General features: G+C 30.4%; 1 protein-coding gene across 1 annotated transcript; it reads left to right on the top strand.

Moving 5' to 3' along the window:
* Positions 1–1,143: 1,143 nt before the first annotated feature.
* Positions 1,144–1,833, top strand: LOC130933026 (zinc finger protein ZAT11-like). The gene has a single exon (XM_057862521.1). The coding sequence runs from the start codon at positions 1,205–1,207 to the stop codon at positions 1,730–1,732; it is 528 nt and encodes a 175-aa protein (XP_057718504.1). The 5' UTR covers positions 1,144–1,204; the 3' UTR covers positions 1,733–1,833.
* Positions 1,834–15,937: the final 14,104 nt, after the last annotated feature.

Genomic DNA, 15,937 nt, shown 5'->3' with positions numbered 1-15,937 from the left:
ATTCAACAAACACATACATGCTGCATGCAGTCATATCTTGAATCTCTAGCAAAAACAAGTTCAAATCAATTTAAAATAATTTTATTTTGTATTTATTAATTACTATTGTAGTAAATAAATAATATTATATGTATTAAGTATGTAATTATAGATACTATACGTATAAAATTATAAATGTTAAATTAAATAAAATAATTTTAAATTATTATCTTTTTAATATTACAAATACAAAAAACAAATACTAACTTTAATAGATAATCAGATTTTAAGTATTTGTGTATATTCATATGTATTTTATGAGTTTTTTCAATAGAATAATTAGCTATAAAGATGATCAAATATTTAACAAGAAAATAATAGTTAAATCTTTTGTATTAGAATAATTAGATTTTTTACGTAAGCACCAAGCTTCAATATATTCAAGGATTGTATTTTTGTATTTTTCTAGTTATAAATAAAAATATAATTTAATTAAAAATATGAATCAAATTGAATAACACTAATTATAAATAAATGTGATGAATCTAGTTTGATCATAAATGCGAACATGAGACAACTCTATATATAATTTTATATAGATAGCTGCTTTTTTGTTTTTGTGTCATATTGTTGTGTATAAATATATTTTTATAATAAAATAATAGGTGAAAATTAAACTCGTGTTAATATGTTATTTCTGAATCAGGACATTCCAACTTTGAAAGAACAATCAACTCCTGCACTTAGTTGGGTAGCTCACCAAACATCCAATTGCTATCTAAGCTCCGACGCGGTTCTTATTCCAAAAATAATTAAATAAGAAGAAAAGGAAAATATGCGAAAGCCCCACGTGAGCAAAACACAATCTTTCACGTAATAAAATAACGAAAAGAGACAACTCCTTACACAGTATACTGTGTAAACAGCGAGGGCATTCGTGTCATTCTAGATTTACGACTAGTCAAACAAGCAGTCCTACACGACCTATTTCATTATACTATTAGTAGTGTTTTTCTTCAATTTTGCCATGAGTTGAATATCTTATTCACTGAATATAATTTTCTAATACTAGATCTCTATAATTATTTTATTCGTTCAAACTAGTCAAAACGGTTGACTTTATTCCTTATAAGCTAGTAGCGCTGCATATATATACAAGTATAAACTGTAAACCTCTCCATCTCCAAATTCAATTCAAAACTAGCTACTCCTTATTGATTGATTCATGAGTCAGATGAAGAGAGAAATAGATCAAATAGACTTGGCGAATTGCCTTATGCTTCTCTCTAATAATCCAATAATTAGAAAGAAAAGAAGCCTCAATAACAATGGTGAAGTGGAATTCGAGTGCAAGACATGTAACCGCAAGTTCCCATCGTTTCAAGCACTTGGAGGCCACAGAACAAGCCACAACAAGAAGCCAAAGCTGGAATCAGAACCCAACAACAACAACAACAACAACGTTGATACTAAGCCGAAGATGCATGAGTGCTCTATTTGTGGCCAAGAATTCTCTCTTGGTCAGGCACTCGGAGGCCACATGAGAAGGCACAGATCACCAAATGATCAACATCAACAACTTGTGTCTTCTATGAATGAGATTAAACATGTTGTCGTTAAAGTTCCGGTTTTCAAGAGATCTAATAGTCTAAGGGTTAGGTGCTTGGACTTGAACCTAACACCATTGGAGAATGATTTGAAGCTGCTCTTTGGAAGTATTACTCCTAATAATAAGCTTCATGCCTTAGTTTGATTCTTCATTGTTCTACATACCCTTCCTTGTTACTTCAATTTTGTTTCTCGTTTTGTAATTATTACAATGCAATTCTATTTGATTTCTTCTGTTCTTTTCAATTCAATTCTTTGGGATTATTCATTCAATTTCACTCATCTTTTGAGTAAGAATTGTTTTTTTTTGGCTCTCAATTGTTCATGGATGAAACAATAATCACAAAGAGAAATGCTTAAATATATAATGCACGAATATGCTTTAGTACATATTGAAAAAGGGAGCCACTCAGATAAAGACGCTTAAAACATCTTTTTTTAAAGATGTTTTTCAGTAATTAAAATTTAACATATATAATCGATTAAATCATGTTATTTTTGTCAAAATTAGGCTAGATAAATTGATTTAACCAAAAAAAATAATGAATCAAATTTTGAACTGATCTAAATTAATATTATTTTTTTTATAAAAAATAACTACAATACCCTTATTGTAGAAAATGATTAAAATACTCTTATTATATATATAAATTTTAAATCCTAATCCTACGATAGAAAAATAAAAGACTAAAATTTAGGATTCTCAAAATTAATATATATAATAGAAGTATTTTATTTATTTTCTATAATAGGATATTGTAGTCATTTTCTATAAAAAGTAATATTAATTTATATCAGTTCAAGATTTGATTTACCATTTTTCGGTCAAATCAATTTGTCTAACCTAATTTTGATAAAAATAATACGATTTAATCGATTATATATGTTAAATTTTAATTATTAAACAATATCTTTATAAAAAGACGTTTTTAGCGTCTTTATCTGAGTGGCTCCCTTGAAGTAATTGTCTTTTAGATTGTGTTTGTTTACGCGTACAGAATACTAAAACACAAAATTGTATTTGGCAGATGAAATATATATAAAGACATTATGTACAAAGACATTAGATTAGTATATTTTGTATTCAGCATCTTGATAAAAAAGATATAGAGACACAATTTATTTTTATTTTTTATTATTTTTAATTAATTGTTTATAATTATATTTTTTATTATTTTTTTTTCAATTTTTTTAAATAAAAAAATTAAAATAATTAAATTTTTATAATTTATTTTAATTTATCACCAAATAAAATATAAAAATACTAATTTTTATATTTTTATTTTTTGTATCTTATTTTTAATATCTTGTCTCTCCTATTTTCAAAACCAAATGCAGCCCTAATTATGAATTAGTTTTTTTAGTTGCTCTTCTTTGATCTCACTTCACATGTAATTTTGACTAAGTATGAATTCTATTTAATTATTTATCTTATATTTTTTGTGAATATGATCCCACTTTACATGTAATTTTGACTAAGTATGAATTCTATTTAGTTATTTATCTTATATTTTTTGAGAATACTGATATATACGCAGTTATATTTAATAGCTAAAAATCGTTAAATAATTTAATATGTTTAATTAAATTATTATTTAATAATTTTTAATTATCAATTAAAAAAAAATAACCATATCTAAATTTTTACCAATATATAATTTTATACTCGGCCTCAGATTTCTCTTCAATCGATCCATTTATCTCTCTTTCTCCACTCACTTATTATCAGCAATATTATTTGAAGATAAAAAAAAAAATAAAAGTCTCATTAATTAACACTTGAGAAAATTGAAAGCTTAAAAAGAGTTTAGATAATGGCAAATATATAGAGGTCATATGTGATAGAGCAAGATCCTTCATATTTCATAAAGTATAATAATAATTTTCATAAATTGATAACTTGCTGCAATTTAATTCGGCCTATGCGGTGCCAAGCCCAAAAAATGAGAAGGGCTGTTCATTGTGCAACTGCCAAAGTAAAACAATATCGCATCCCAATATATAGCCACAACACAATGACATCTTTAAAATCATGATGGGTTGGGTTAGGTATGCAACATTTAATATAAATTAAAGTCGCATCTCAAAGCATAAACACATCACAGTGACATTTTCATTCATATAGTGGACCCTACTTAACAAAAAAAAATGCTTTGTTAATTAGTAAGTAAAAGATAACATGCTGCAATTTATTTGACTACTACTGTTGCATGGTGAACTTTTTGATTGCACTGCTGCCTAATCCTTTATCACTTTGCCCATTGTCTTAAGGAGCAAGTGTTGAAATGTAGCTAATTAAAAAGGCACTGACTATATACTTCTTCTACTTTTACAAACAAGCAAAATAATGAAGGAAAGGTATAAAACCCCAGCCATTAATAAAGACTTGAATTGTGGTTATATTCCAAAGTCAGCTTTCAACGAGAACATTTTTTTTCTTGGTAAGAGACCACTTGCATCAATGCATCTGGGTTAGCTAGTTGAACGATACACTCTATCGTATCGATTGTTGAAAAGGTATGAACAAAATTAAAGTGCCTAATTAGTTTTTGATTTGCATAGGTTTGTTGTGAACACAGTGCTAATTAACATTGACCAGGGACTGCATTAATATTTTAAGCAGTAATGTGTAAATGTAGTATTTTCTGTCTTTTTTTTTTCTCTTCTTTTTTTGTTATGATGTTTGAACGACAGATAATTTTATAAGAGACGATTCTATTCAAACCAAAATTAATATCTAGAATTATATTGTGATATGATTTTTTTCTTTTATGAAGACTTTTAAATTACTTTAAACCAGTTGACCAATTCCATTGGTTTAGACTTTAGACTCATCAGCATTCTTTTCCCTTCTACCTTTTTGGTACTTCATTTTTTCTTTCCTTTACTATTTTGATTTTTTGTAAATGTGTTTGTTAATCTGTTATGACTGCTCTTTTCCTTCTACTTATGCGTACTATATTATATACAAAACATAGTGTTTGCTTTCCTTATTTTACCAATTTGCTAAAAGGTGGTCGTCGGTCATGTATGGTAATGGGTGATTAAAACATTTTGGTTATTCAAATGTGGAACATTATTAAGCTAATTTACCACTGAGACATAAGAGGCCAATCAACTAAATCAGTGCTTTTTCTGCTTTATTTTTTGGTTGTGCCATGAAAGTACAAAAAAAAGTTATAATAGGGAAATAATCACTTCATTGTTAAGAGTTCAATTTTAATCTACTAAAAATATAAAATATTTTATATAATTATTTAATTATATTTTTTTAAATAATTAAATATATAATTAATATAAAAAATAATTATTTTTATTAACGTGATATTTATTAAATACACATGTAAAATTTGAAGTGCATCAAAAGTAGATTATTATTATTATTATTATTATTATTATTATTATTATTATTATTATTTCTCAATTTTTCAACATTAACAAAATCTATTTTTTTCGTGAAATCATTTTGAAACGGTATCAATATAATTTATCCATAACTATGTTTGAAATTACATAAAAGTATTAAGCCAATTAATTCTCAAAATTAAAATATAAAATTTGTGTTATTACTCTTGTTTGATGTGAGTGTTAATTATATAATAGTTGAAATTGATAAAATAGACTAAATTATTTTAAACTAATTGAACATTGAATGGAGTCACAAGTTATTGCCTTTTTTGATCCAACAAAAATATACATTGAGACTTATTGATGCTGCACTATGTTCAAATCAGTTCAGCCGTAGAGGTGAAACTGAGCAGAGTTGAGTTGAGTTAGATTAAGTTTAAGTTTGACTCACGAAAATTAAGTTTGGGTCACGGCTCACCTCATTAACAATCGAGTTTATTTCATAAGCTCAATTTCGTCTCAACAAAAGCTCACGAACTGGTTCAAATAATAAAAAGATAATCTATAATTTTATATCAATAAATTATAACTTATATATATTAAAAAATATTAAAAAAATAAATTTAATATATTGTCTATCTATCAATTATAAATTTTTTATTTATGTCCTACATCAAAAATATATATAAAAATTTACTATAAAATTTTAAATAATTAAGAACATTAATATATATATAAAATTATATATTACTATTATATATATATATATATATTAAATTATTAATACGCATATTTTATATGCATTTAATATATACTTTTAATATTATATATATAATCGAGCTAGCTCACGAGCTAATGAGCTGAGTTTATCCAAACTCAAGCTCGACTCATTTAATTTATGAGCTCAAATCCAAACTTAAACTCGACTCACCATCTCAGGAGTTCAGCTTATCGAGTTATTAATGAGTCGAGCTCGAGTTGGTTCATGAGCTGTCTTAACTCACTTCTAGCCCTAAGTTCAGGTAGTGATAATTTTGAGAACCAAAATTGCTGATTATTAACAAAAAGAAATAAGAGTTCTATAAGCTATTGAAGCTAAAGTCTCACCATCTCAGGCCCAAATGTTATTGTGCAGCCCAAACAATAGAATCAAGTATCTGAACTTTAGCTACTTGGATCAAGTTCTTAGTCCAACCCATTGTCTTCATGGAAAGAAAACCATGTAATTGCTAGTGGAGTTCTGATGATTTGAGTAAAGCATAAAAAAATATAAAAAGTTCACTTTTCTACTAAGCACCAAAGAAAAAAGAAGGAAAAGCAAATCTTGAAGGCTATATCAAATTAAATGAGAGTCGAAAGTAATTTGCTCAAGTTAAGTTAAATCAGAAGAACAAGGTAAAATATTTCCATTAACATGCAAGTTAATTACTTATTGAATACTCCTTCTCTCTACACATGTAATTTCGGATAACAAAAAAAAATAGAGTCTATCTCTCTTAGCTGTGAATCAATGGCTAATATTAAAACTTAGGGTCAAAGTACAAGATTAAGAGTTTTGATTTATCAAACTCATTGAGGATCTGTTACCAATGAAGTCGCTGTTGCGCTGCTTATCTCTGATTCTTAATCCCTGATTTTATGGTCTGGTTGATGAAAAGAAAAGGAAAGACTTCGACTAGTTCAAGATTCAAGAAGTTGACTTAGGAAAGTGATGAGCGGATAATTTATACGCTTTTTGGCATTATTTTTAGGTAGTTTTTAGTGAGTTCAAGCTACTTTTAGGGATGTTTTCATTAGTTTTTATGTTAAATTCACATTTCTGGACTTTACTATGAGTTTGTGTGTTTTTCTGTGATTTCAGGTAATTTCTGGCTGAAATTGAGGGACTTGAGCAAAACTCTGAAAAAGGCTGACAAAAGGACTGCTGATGCTGTTGGATTCTGACCTCCCTGCACTCGAAATGGATTTTCTGGAGCTACAGAACTCCAATTGGCGCGCTCTCAACAGCGTTGGAAAGTAGACATCCAGGGCTTTCCAGCAATATATAATAGTCCATACTTTATTCGAAGAATGACGACGTAACTTGGCGTTGAACGCCAAGTACATGCTGCTGTCTGGAGTTAAACGCCAGAAAAACGTCATGATCCGGAGTTGAACGCCCAAAACACGTCATAACTCGGAGTTCAACTCCAAGAGAAGCCTCAGCTCGTGGATTGATCAAAGCTCAGCCCAAACATACACCAAGTGGGCCCCGGAAGTGGATTTATGCATCAATTACTTACTCATGTAAACCCTAGGAGCTAGTTTATTATAAATAGGATGATTTACTATCATATTATCATCCTGGATTGTATTTTGAATCTAGTGATCACGTTTTGGGGGCTGGCCATTCGGCCATACCTGAACCTCTTTTACTTATGTATTTTCAACGGTGGAGTTTCTGCACACCATAGATTAAGGGTGTGGAGCTCTGCTGTACCTCAAGTATTAATGCAATTCTATCTTCTTTTATTCAAATGCTATCTTAGTTTTATTCCAAGATATTCATTCGTACCCAAGAACATGATGAATGTGATGAGTTAGATAACCCTCATTATCATTCTCACTTATGAACGCGTGTGATTGACAACCACTTCCGTTCTACATGCAACAGAGCTTGAATGCGTATCTCTTAGATTCCCCAACAGAATCTTCGTGGTATAAGCTAGATAGATGGCGGAATTTGTGAGGATCCGGAAAGTCTCACCTTGTCTGTGGTATTCCGAGTAGGATCCTGGGAATCCGGAAAGTCTAACCTTGTCTGTGGTATTCCGAGTAGGATTCCGGTAATGAATGACTGTGACGTGCTTCAAACTTGCAAGTGCTGGGCGTTAGTGACAGACGCAAAAGAATCAAGGGATTCTATTCCAGTAGGCGCGGGAACCAACCAGTGATTAGCCGTACTGTGACAGAGTGCGTGAGCATTAGTTTTCACTGCGAGGATGGGATGTAGCCATCAACCATGGGTGATGCCTCCAGACGATTAGCCGTGCGATTGACAACCGCATAGGACCATTTTCCCGAGAGGATTGAAAGTAGCCACCGCTGATGGTGAACCCCTATACACAGCTTGCCATGGAAAGGAGTAAGAAGGATTGAGTGGAAGCAGTGGGAGAGCAGGCGTCCGTGAGCCATACAGCATCTCCATGCACTTTTCTGAAATTCTCACCAATGAATCTGCATAAGTTTTCTATCCCTTTTATTATTCCTTTTTATTTATTATTTATTCCAATAATCACAATTACCCTTTAATCTGTCTAACTGAGATTTACAAGGTGACCATAGCTTGCTTCATACCAACAATCTCTGTGGATTCGACCCTTACTCACGTAAGGTTTATTACTTGGACGACCCAGTACACTTGCTGGTTAGTTGAACGGAGTTGTGAATTCAGCTGTTGCCCCTTAGAAGCCTTCATCTCAAAATAATTAGAACATGGATCACAATTTCGTCCACCAGAAAGCAAGCCCTAACTTTGAAAACAGAACTCAATACAAAAAAATTCAAGGGGAGTGAACCAAATATCTAAGTTTAATCGAGAGCTTTTAATTTCTACTATTCTTTCTCAACGTTTTAGATAGTGTTTCTAAATCAAAGAAGCATTCTATTAAATGGAGAGCTACATATAAGAGTGCTAAATTCGATTCATCCTATAGCTTCAAAGCTGCTCTGCATCATCTCTTTCATGATTTATCATTGGATATTTTGTTTGTATGTTTGTATCTTTCTTTGTTTCTATTCAACGGTAATTAAAACGCATATATGTGAGACATTAAAAAAAGACATTGAGAGAAAAGACAAAGAAAGGTACTTGGAGAGAAAAATTTATACTTATGTTGTGTCTCTTTTGATTGTTTTTTTTTTTTTGCATCATGTACTTGAGAGGTATTTCTTACTAAGTTAGGTGAGCACTTAGTGTGTTGTGAGTCTAGGAAGTGAATTTAGCCAAGTCAAATTTAGGTAGAATTTTGGTTTATTCCTGATAGGATTAGGTTGAATCCTTGGAAATTTGTGTATGTAATACTTGAAAAGATAGTAAAAATTTCACTACTGTTGTGGTAGAAACTGGATGTAGGATGTATTGCACAATGTAGCTGAATCAGGATACATGGCTGTGTCATCTTCTTTTTTACTGTTCTAATTCTATTTTCACGTGTTATGAGACAAAATAAGATTGTCTTCTACATAATCAATCTTACAGTCTGAACAGAAACAAAGTTTCACTTTCTGGTTTGAGGATTAATTAATCAAATTTAAAAGAAAGTCATAGATTCAATCCATCTTCTTTAAACCATCAAAAACCTTCAAAAGATAATTATTTTTGTTGACGTGACATTACATTATCAAATGTATATATAAAACTTGACGGTGCATCAAAAGTAGATTATTATTATTATTTACATTTTTGTTTTACATATTTTTCCATTTTTTAACATTAACAAAAATCTATTTTTTTGTGAAATTATTTTGAAACAGTATTAATATATTTATCCGTAATATGATATATGTTTAAAATTACATAAAAGTATTAAGCCAATTAATTTTTAAAAATAAATTAAAATATAAAATTTGTGTTATTAAACATAACTTTCTAATTTAATAAAGTTAATTTCAAAAATAAAAAAGGGTGTGTATATCTATATTGTGGTTGAACCGACAATTAGTGATTCTCATGTATTTCATTTAATTTGAGTTTGAAATTATATGTTCCAATATCATCTCCTCCGAATATTTTCTTCTTCAGGAAGGAATTATCGTACTTAACTTGTATTTATATATGTTAGAAAGGTAAGAGAGAAAATAATAAAAAAAAGATTTATGTCTATTTAAATTGTATGTAATGATATAATATAAAAATGTATTTATAAGTGTTAAGGGAATCGAAATAATAAAAACATAATATCGTATAATAAATATTCAGATATACTAAATAATTCTAATGAAACAAAGGAAACAAAGAAAAAAAACTGCATAAACTGTCAGAAAAAAGCATAGACAGAACTGTCGGAAGAAAACGTAAAAGGAACTGCTGAAAGGGAATGCAGATGAAACTACCGAGGTAGCATAGACGAAACTACTACAAAAAAACATAGACGAAACTGCCATAAAGAAACACAAATAAAATTGCCACAAATAATGTTAGTTTATGGTAAAAAAGTTCTATAAATGTCAAATGAGATGGATAAAGAAACACCAAAAGTAATAAAGGAGTAAGTAGAGGTTATCTTGACCTTAGAAGGATGGTACTCATGGTAGTAATGATAGTAGTGGTCATAACTTATTAGTTATAGAATTCAAAAGTATAGATTAATTTGTATAATTAAGGTTATAGTATTTTACATTGTTAATTAGGTACTCTTTAACTACTTTGATGTATATGAATTTTAGAGTATGTTTATTAGGATAAGGGTATCTAATGTTCTTGTATATATATGGATGATAATAATAACAAAGATAACGAAATTTTTCGTCCCTCAACTATCTCTTTTCTCTCTTTTTAGAACTTTCTTCTCATGTGGTGCTTGTTCCATTGTTTTATCACTCAACTCTGTAGATTTAAACCGAGTTTTGTCATGAAGCGGTATGCATGGAATCTGCAACAATGTGTGTGTGAATCTTTCACCACATATGAGAACTTGTAGTGAGAGTAGCTCGTGAAAGATAGATCAGACTAATTTATTCATCAATGACAATAAATGAGACATAAGAGGTGATGAATTCAGATACGCAAAAGTTTCGCTACAGCAGATTTCCAGAGCTTTACAAAGATGATGGCTCAATTTCAAGCTTTTGAAGTCACTTCCGGATCTAACACCAACCTTCTTTAAGATCCTTCAAGTTGTTACTACCTTCACTCAAGTGAGACACCTGGAATCGCTCTCACAACTACTCTACTGACCACATTGAACTACCACACCTGGTTCAGATCTACGTGGATCTATCTAAAATTGAAAAATAAAATAAAATTCATTGATGGCACGCTACTCAAACCAGCTCCAATAGATAATTCATATGATGTTTGGGACCGTTGCAATGTGCTGTCATGGCTACATGGATCATTGAGCCCATAAATTTTATAGAGTGTATTGTGATACAATAATGCACATGAACTGTGGAAGGACCTCAAACATCGATTTTATGAGGGTAATCTATTTCGGCTTGCTGAGCTTGAAGAGGATCTGTTCAGCACAAAGCAAGGTGCGTTATCCATCACCTGTTACTATACAAAACTAAAAAGGACCTGGAAATAACTAGACAAATTCAGACTCATACCAACTTATGCTTGTTTGAGTAATTGTAGTTGTGGATTAGACATAATGAGGTAATATAGGTTGCAGTGTAATATAATTCATTTTTTTAGAGGTGTAAATAACCAATACGCAAGTGTGCGTTTTGGTTAAGCCCCTTCCAGATGTGAATACTATTTTTTCTCTATTTATTCAACAAGAGAGACAAGTAATGCATCTCATTGAACAGAATTTAGAATGCTAATGAATGCTGTTCACACTTCACACTAAATCTATAGGTAAAAGAGAAATATACCATACTACCCAAGACAATCCCAAATTTGTCGATATTAGAGGTAAAAGAGGCCAATTTAGGGTCAACAATGTCAGAAAAAGAGGAAGAGGACATGATAAAGGTGGCAGAAGTACTACTAAAGGAGCTCCCAAAATTTGTTCTTATTGTGAAAAATAAGGTCACTTGGTAAATACATATTACCAGAAGCATGGCTTTCCACCACATTTGCAACCAAATCGCTCTAATGGGGTACCATTTTCAGCTAATTCAGTAAACTCAGTGATAGTTGCGAGTAATGCAGAATGCAACCCCACACCTGTTATCCAAAATAAAGGCAAGATCAGTTTGGATGGGATATTCTCGAATAAACAAAAAGAAGCACTTATTGTTCTATTCCAGCAACCTAAAAAATCTCTTCATGATGGAAATTTGGCAACCATTCATAGTTCTTTTGTCGGTATATTTCATCTCATTTCTCTTTTCGGTTTTGAATTGAATTCCTAAGATTGAATCTTAGATACTGGGACAACTTCTTACATTTGCTTTAGTCCTAAACATTTTCATTCTATTAAACATATTAATTTAGTTAAAATTATCATGTTAAATGGTTCATAGACTATACAATCTTATGCGAAACAGTTTTCTTTTCAGTTGATTTTTATTTGGCTGAGGTTCTATATGTACAAGTTTTAAATGCAATCTCAATTCTATATCAAAAGTTACTAAGGTCTTATCTTGTTGTTTTATATTCAATTCTCATCATTGTTAGATTCAGAAGCAGCCTACCTTGAGAATGATTAAAATTGTTGATCAAGCAAGGGCTGTATACAATGAATACTAAAGCAAAGATGGTTGTTAATTTTAGCAAATTAGAAGAAAAAATTTTAAATATTATGACAAAAGAACAGGACATACATACTTTACACACTTCACAAAGTGTTTTTTGGCATTATAGGTTAGGTCGTATTTCTTAGTAGATTACAATAATTAGAAAAATGCATCTATTTATCTCATGTCCAAACAATGATGTACCATGTGATCCATGTCATTTTACAAAATAGAAGAGGTTATCTTTCTCTAATGGTTTGAGTAAAACTGATAATGGTCAGAAATTTTTTATGACTTCTTTCTATAAAAAAATTTACATCAAAGAAGCTGTGTGAAAACACCACAGCAAAATGAATTGTTGAAAGAAAGCATCAAAATATTTTAAATGTAGCTAAGTCTCTCATATTTGCTTCTAACCTTTCAAATTATTTTTGACATTATATAGTGGTTCATGCTATTTACATAATTAATAGAGTACCACAAGTTGCATTCAAACACAGCCTTAAACCCTAAACCCATATCAGATTCTTAATGGCAACATTATAGAGTTAAATTATTTAAAGGTTTTTTGTTGTTTAGCCTTTGCTTTCACTTTATATGTTCATCGAAAGAAATTGGATCATAGAGTACGAAAGTGTGTCTCTTGGATATAAATAAGGGACAAAAGGCTATAGTTTACTTGATATTAAAACCAAAGAAGTTGTTATTTCTCGAAATGTTATTTTCTATGAATTCTATTTTTCTTTCAAAGAAATTTTGTCTTCAAATGATCAATCTTTAGGCATTAAAAATTCATACTCTCAAAATCTATATTCTCAAAATTCTAATTCTTCTCATCTTGAAATGAATTTTCAATTGGATCTTTTTTGCAGTAGTGAAACATCAAATAAATTGCTTAATTTAAACACTCTTTCTATTTTTAAAAATAATTCACTGACAAGATCAAAAGACTTGTATTATAATAAAGAAATTTTCGTTTCTGAACCTCATGCACCTGCATCTAATTCTCATGCATCATCATCTCCTAATTCTCACTCACTTGAACTTGCATCTCATGATTTTTCTCCCGGCCAACCTTCTATTTTTGAAGCAAATAATTTGAATCCTACTGTATAATTGAATAATCCAAATAGGTTAATTAACTTAGAAGATCATGTAGGCAAAGAAAACACCCATCCTATTTGTAAGAGCACCATTGCATGCAAGTCAATATTTCGGCTCAGCAATCTCTAGCTTCCTTTGAAGTAAAGTATCCAATATCTGATTATATATCTTACAACACACTGTCAATAAGGTATAAGGCTTTTTCAGCTACTATATTCTCTACCACAGAACCAAGAAGTTATGAAGAGGCAATCCTTTATGATTGCTGGCATAATGTAATAAGTGCTAAATTGAAGGCTCTTAAGGAGAATAAAACGTGGGAACTGACTTCTCTTCCTTTTGAAAAGAAGGCAATCAGTTGTAAATGGATTTTCAAGACCAAGATCAAATCCAATAGTGAAGTAGAATGTCATAAGGCAAAGCTCATTGCTAGAGGCTTCACTCAAACGGCAGGTTTTGACTACTTTGATATCTTTGATCCATTTATCAAACTCACTACTTTAAGAATGCTTTTGGCTATTGCTGCTTCTAAAGAATGGTATGTCCACCAGTTGGACGTCAATTCTATTTTTCTCTATGGAGATTTACCAGAAGAGCCTCCCGTGCCAGCTGGTTCAGTTTGTAAGTTGGAGAAATTGTTATATAGCTTGAAACAGGCTAGTAGACAGTGGCATCAGAAGTTGAGTTGTGTTCTTGTTGATGATGAATATTCTCAATCAAAATCATACAGTTGTTTGTTCACTAAACTATCTGATTTAGGCTTCACATTTATCCTTGTTTATATGGACGACCCAATTTTAGCAGGGGATGATTGGAGAGAAATTGCAAGGATTAAACAGCTCCTGGATAACAAGTTTAAAATTAAGGATCTTGGCGAATTAAAATTTTTTCTTCGTTTTGAAATTGTCTGAAGTCAACCGGGCATTGCCATGTATCAACGCAAATATACACTTGACTTGCTTGGCGAGTTTGGGTTGATGAATGTAAAATCAGCCTCCACGCCAATTGATTATACAACTCATCTATCTAAATCTTCAGGAACTCCTCTTGATGATGTTGCTCCTTATCGACAGTTAATTGGACGTTTGATTTACCTCACCAATGCATGGTCAGATATATATTTTGTGGTTGGCAAGCTCAGTCAATTTTTAAATTGTGCCATAACAAAACACTTTCAAGCCGCTCTGCATGTACTTCGATATCTTAAAGGTACCCTGGTCAAGGGAGTACTATTTTTTACCTCCAACAATCTCACACTCACAGCCTTCTCTGACTCGGATTGGGGAGCTTGTCCAGGTTTTGTTTCTTTCTTAAAAAGTTCGTTGATTTCTTGGCAAAGTAAGAAGCAACACAGTAGCTCTCTCCTCGGCTGAAGCTGAATACAAAGTCATGGGTCTTGCCACTTGTGAGGGAGCGTGGCTTTCTTACTTGTTGAAAGACTTTAGAATACATCTCTTTCATCCTATTGTTATGTACTGTGACAATCAATTCACTCTCTATATCATTGCTAATCTAGTCTTTTACGAAAGGACTAAGTATATAGAGATTGACTATCATGCTATTCGTGATAGAGTTCAGGACTGATTGAGCTTCTTCTAATTTCTTCAACAAACTAAGTTATTGATATCCTAACCAGGTCACCTAAAAGCTTCTTCCTTTGCAATGACAAACTGAGTCTCATCAATTTTTATGTGCCCTAACTTGAGGGAGATGTAATTAAGGTTATATATTAAATAGTATTTTACTTTGTTAACTAGGTACTTCATAAGTACTCTTAGAGCCTCCTTCTCATATGATGCTTGTTCTACTATTTCACCGTTTAACTATGCAGGTTTGAATAGAATTTTGTCAATTTGTGTCTATATTAATACATTATAGTATTACTAGTGTTTTTGTCCATAACAGACATCTTCTTTATCAGAATATAAATCTTTTAAAATAGCGTCGTTTTTATCTTGATAATATAAATTATGACACAAAAGATATATAAAATCAAAACTACTTTTATAAAATAGTCGTATAAGAAAAAAGTCCTTATTGGCGAAGAAGATTAGAATCTCTGCAGATAAAAAAAATCAAATAATAAACTTTTTAGTTATTATTTTTATGTGAAACAGTTTAATTTTTTACTAATAGTTCATTTTAATATTTATTATCTAAAACTTGAAAGAATTTAATGTGTATCTGTTTACATTTGATTAAGTGTTAAGTCTGTTACACAAATAAAAATAATTAATTTTCATATTTTTTATTTAAGAATAATAATTTTTTTCTATATATAAACATATAGTTAGATATTAGTATAAAAAAAAATTTATATTGATAGTTATAAAATTAAATCAAAATTAATTTTTTTAAAACAATTGAATCTTGATTATAATTATTAATCACAATATTAGTATTCTCTCCAAATTATGTGTAATAAATATTTGAAGAAAAAGAAGTAAAAATATAGATTAAAAAGATAAGAGGTAAAAATTTAAAACTAAATAAAATAAAAAATATGCAT

Source organism: Arachis stenosperma, chromosome 6, assembly GCF_014773155.1.
Source record: "Arachis stenosperma cultivar V10309 chromosome 6, arast.V10309.gnm1.PFL2, whole genome shotgun sequence".
Lineage (NCBI taxonomy): Eukaryota > Viridiplantae > Streptophyta > Magnoliopsida > Fabales > Fabaceae > Arachis > Arachis stenosperma.
This window is presented reverse-complemented; position numbering and strand designations above follow the sequence as displayed.

Bases quoted from the DNA above. Each gene is read 5' to 3' on its own strand.
- LOC130933026 (XM_057862521.1), top strand. From the start codon at position 1,205: ATGAGTCAGATGAAGAGAGAAATAGATCAAATAGACTTGGCGAATTGC.